This window comes from Panicum virgatum, chromosome 8N (genome assembly GCF_016808335.1).
Source record: "Panicum virgatum strain AP13 chromosome 8N, P.virgatum_v5, whole genome shotgun sequence".
In the NCBI taxonomy this organism is placed as follows: Eukaryota; Viridiplantae; Streptophyta; class Magnoliopsida; order Poales; family Poaceae; genus Panicum; species Panicum virgatum.
This window is the reverse complement of record NC_053152.1, coordinates 10,596,643-10,600,728: the sequence shown is the minus strand read 5'-3', so window position 1 is coordinate 10,600,728 and position 4,086 is coordinate 10,596,643. Positions and strand designations below refer to the sequence as shown.

At 40.1% G+C, this 4,086-nt stretch overlaps 1 protein-coding gene across 1 annotated transcript; it reads right to left on the bottom strand.

The window, feature by feature from the left end:
- Positions 1–956: 956 nt before the first annotated feature.
- On the bottom strand, positions 957–3,880 carry LOC120684357 (zinc finger BED domain-containing protein RICESLEEPER 2-like). The gene is made up of 3 exons (XM_039966222.1): positions 2,005–3,880; positions 1,182–1,284; positions 957–1,079 (listed from the first exon to the last, which is right to left on the bottom strand). The coding sequence occupies exons 1-3, from the start codon at positions 2,338–2,340 to the stop codon at positions 1,057–1,059; spliced, it is 462 nt and encodes a 153-aa protein (XP_039822156.1). The 5' UTR covers positions 2,341–3,880; the 3' UTR covers positions 957–1,056.
- Positions 3,881–4,086: the final 206 nt, after the last annotated feature.

Below are 4,086 nucleotides of genomic sequence, written 5' to 3'. Positions count from 1 at the left end.
CAAGAGATACTACAAAATAAACCTAAAGATAGAGTCTTTTGCCGTCGAACAATCTGGTCGAGCTCGCATCACCATCAACGGCGAACTATTATATATGTATAAGTGGCGTCGCCTTGTCTTGTTTCAGGATAAGACAGATAACCCTGGCGATCTTGACTCTTCTTGGATCCATATGTATCCTTCTTAATATGCGGTGTAATCGGCATTGGGCTGACAGTGACGCGCAAGAATTCCATGAGAAGAAAAAGATAAAGATGCACAAGAAGAAAGTGCATCAGGGTGTCATTATGCAAATTTAAATGGTGGTATATTCTCTCACCCTGTTCATGGGTTGGTTATTGCGGGTTTGGCTGGGTTTTGGACCCAAGCCGCGTGAGCATAAATTGGTTTGGCTTGGTCTGGGTTTCACGGGTTGGTGGCTGATTTTTATGTCCGTTGGTTTGGTTTGTCTGGTCTGCCCGGTTTGACACGGGTTAACCCAAGTAGTCCGCATGAGCATAAATTTGAAGATCAGTAGGCCACATAATCTAACAAGATAAAATACATTGGTTTGACAAAGAACAAATAGGTTAAGATAGTTCATCATCATGCATATGAACAAAATGATTGGGTGCTTACTATTATTATTCTTCCCTCTGCAGGTTATGTGCACAGCCCACTCTATTGCTTATGTCTGCACAAAATCACATACCCAACACACAAATACAGCTAGGACTAACCCACACGTTTACTAAATAATTGAAGTATTTTTTATGAACCTTTACAAAATAACTGAAGTATTCAGTTCAGTATTTTTTATGACCCTTTACAAAATAACTGAAGTATTTCTCTGGTTGTTGCAACACTTGCGAAGTGAATCACACGTTTGTTGCAACACAAGTTACTCGAGAATCAGAAATGTGCCCTAAACTCAGGTTGCAAGTGTTCTGGTTGCAAGTGTTCAGGTTGCAAGTGCTAATTTAAAGATGCAAAACTATGTAACAGATGCAAAGGCAAGCAAAACTAAATAATCACCTAATTTCTCTGGTCTCTTTTCTTCATACTTCCATGAAATGACTATGCTTCAAACGTAGTGAAATCTGCAGCAAATAGGAAACACAGTTTCTTGTGGGACTTTTAAAGATAAATGAAAATAGATAGCAACATTCCTTTGAATGAAACATAGGGTGAAATGCACATACCGTGGTGTTGGCTATCTATACCTTCTCTAATCTCCTCGTATGCCTGGACCTCTTCAGCGGCTCCTCTTTCACTTAATTTGCTTTGTGATGTTCGAAGCCAACTCTGCGAACAAATTAAAGCTTCAACTATATCAGTTGATAGACTGCATCGGAGGAGATCGATAATCCTTCCATCTGTGCTAAAAGCAGACTCTGAAGGCACTGTAAAAGCAGGAACAGCAAGCACGTCCTTTGCTAAAAGCGATAATATTGGATACTTATTGGAGTTCACTTTCCAATATTCCAATATATCAAATTCTTTAGTTATCTTCTCACGTTTATCAGCGAGATACCTTGATAATTCTGACTGACTTGATTCATTTTCAATCTCCTCCATATGTTGTTCAAATTGAGCTGCTAGCATATCCCACGGATTCTCTTCGTACTCTTCATTTACATTCATCTGAATTGGAACTTGATTTGAACCTCTATTGATAGAAGAAGAAGAGGCATTGACAATTTTCACATAGAAACCAAATAATTCATTCAGAACTGATTCAATTTTCTCAGCAAATTTTTTGCCCCCAGTTGATCCATACAAAAGTTCTAAGCAATATGCCAAATATTTAAGCTTGTATCTCAGATCCAATATGAACAATAAGTAGTTCAGATTGCCTTCTGTTTCCCAATACTTTTCAAATTTTAGTTTCATGAGATATGCCATCGAAGATAATGTTGGATCTTCTCCACCAGCAAATTCACTTAATTTTGCACGCATCAACATTATGTCATGAAAAACTATACTTGACGTTACATGTAAAGAAGCTGAGAGGCGAGTTGTGACCTTTTCAAATAGTTTCAAGAAACACAATATGTGCCTTGCAGTTTGCCAATCATCTGCAGTGGGAGGATCGTTGTTGGCAAAATAAGCTCTGAAAGGTCTGTGAACTTTATCCAGTCTTGCAAAAGCCTTCTCGAACTTTTCTGCATTTTCCAACATAAGGTAGGTAGCATTCGACCTCGTCTCCAGATCTAAGGACAAAAGACTTCTGGTTGATATCTTTTCTAATTCTGCACATTTCTTGAAAATCTTCAATCTTGATGGTGAAGACCTCACAAATTTTACTGCTGTTCTTATTCTTTCGACAGAGTCATTGTGTTCTTCCAGTCCACTCTTCATAACTAGGTTGACTATATGAGCGCAACACCTCACATGAAGAAATTTGTTTTTAACACAACTCCATTCCAATCTTTGTATACTCCCTTCATGTATTCAATTAACTTGTCATTGGAAGATGCATTGTCAACCGTGATCGTGAATATTCGATCAATACCCCAGTCCAACAAACATTCTTCAACCCTTTTCCCTAGAGTTTCTCCTTTATGATCTGCAACCCTTCTTCCTTTGCAAGTCCTGGCCCTTGAGTGGGTCTTGCGGGCATAAGAACCTTAGATGGTGACATAGGGTGCTGGTTCCATGAGTTGATCTATCACAAGCATATACTTGCCCGCAATATTTGCATGTTGCAATAGGATCCTGGCCCCTCAATCCTGTATCAAAATGCTTCCAAACAAGTGATTTTTTGACCCAACTCTTTTGCTTCTCTTTTGAACTGGAGAGATCGGAGTGGGAGAGCTAGTTAACTGCTGAAGTTGATCTGCTGCAGTTGAGATGGCATTAACTGCTGAAGTTGACCTCTTTTGCTTCTCCACTTGGCACGACAATGATGCCTTATTTGCTTCTGATAACATTTTGTGCATGGCAATTAACCTATTGATTCTTTGATTGCTCTCTTCTAAGGACATTGCAGTAGGTACTTGTAAAGATTGCTCTTCACCATCCAGGTTATCCTGAAATAGAGAATGATGACATCATTTGCAATGTTAAACAATGCATATATTTTAAAGGTGCAAATTCAGATAAATTCAGATCAGATGCTGCAACTCCAGATAGCACATTAGTTATGGAATGATGTAGAGGAAATAAACTATTGCTAGAAGCATTGAAAAATGATAAACACCGTCCTGCACTGCTATGCCCATTTAGAACTCAAGCTCAGATTCAGGTTACATGAGATTAGTTCAACAGCTTCTTGCAATCTCCATGGCATGCATTCTGAATGCATTCTGACTTTATCTATTGACTAATCTCTTCACAAGCATGCGACAAACATTTCCATCGATATAAACATGGAGTCACGGTTACAAAATTTTGGGTAATGGAGATGGAGTATGAACACTCTGGCAAGAAAAATGCAGATCAAAATGAAAAGGCGTAACGGAAAGAAAATCCTGCCCGCACCGAGCTACGAGCTCCCAGCACACCATTCTGTAACCTCCATTTCTGAGATTCCCACTAGCCGGACAAGTCTTGGTCCTCTAAAAAACTACAGATAGCTAACTAGCTCCAAGAACACCAGGTGACCATCCGCCAAAAGCGTGGCCGTGGACGCTTGCTGCTGCTGAGTGAGAATCAATAATTGTGCTGCTGCATTCTGAATGCATTCTTGACAGTTGTTTCCTGAATTGAAACTTGCAATTATTCAGAGTTTCAGACTAACAATAACAAGAGACCACTGCAAATGGATTGAAACTTGCAACCATCCCTTTCTTTGCAAACTAAATCTAATCTCGATCTGAGCTAGGGTTTATGGCTGAATACAATCCAAGAAACAAGGAACAAATATGAAAAGAGTAGTCGAACCAGCGACACAGGACGGTTAGAAGGGAAACCTTGTTAGCAGGGGTCTCTACCGGAAGATGCGGCGGCGAGTCCATCTCTAGGCCTTAAACCGACGTCATCCACGGACTGGCCTTAAACGGTCCAAGCGGACTATACCCATGTGACTTCATTCTCTAGGCCCTACCATTCCGCTCGAACCTCGATACTACAAAACCCTTACCACCAAACCGAACCAGTGCGATC

Coding starts and splice junctions, on each gene's coding strand:
- LOC120684357 (XM_039966222.1), bottom strand. CDS start 2,340: ATGAAGAGTGGACTGGAAGAACACAATGACTCTGTCGAAAGAATAAGA. Junction 1,285..2,004: donor TCTTGAAACTATTTGAAAAG/GTCACAACTCGC, acceptor ATTTGTTCGCAG/AGTTGGCTTCGAACATCACA. Junction 1,080..1,181: donor TATAGATAGCCAACACCACG/GTATGTGCATTT, acceptor TATTTGCTGCAG/ATTTCACTACGTTTGAAGCA.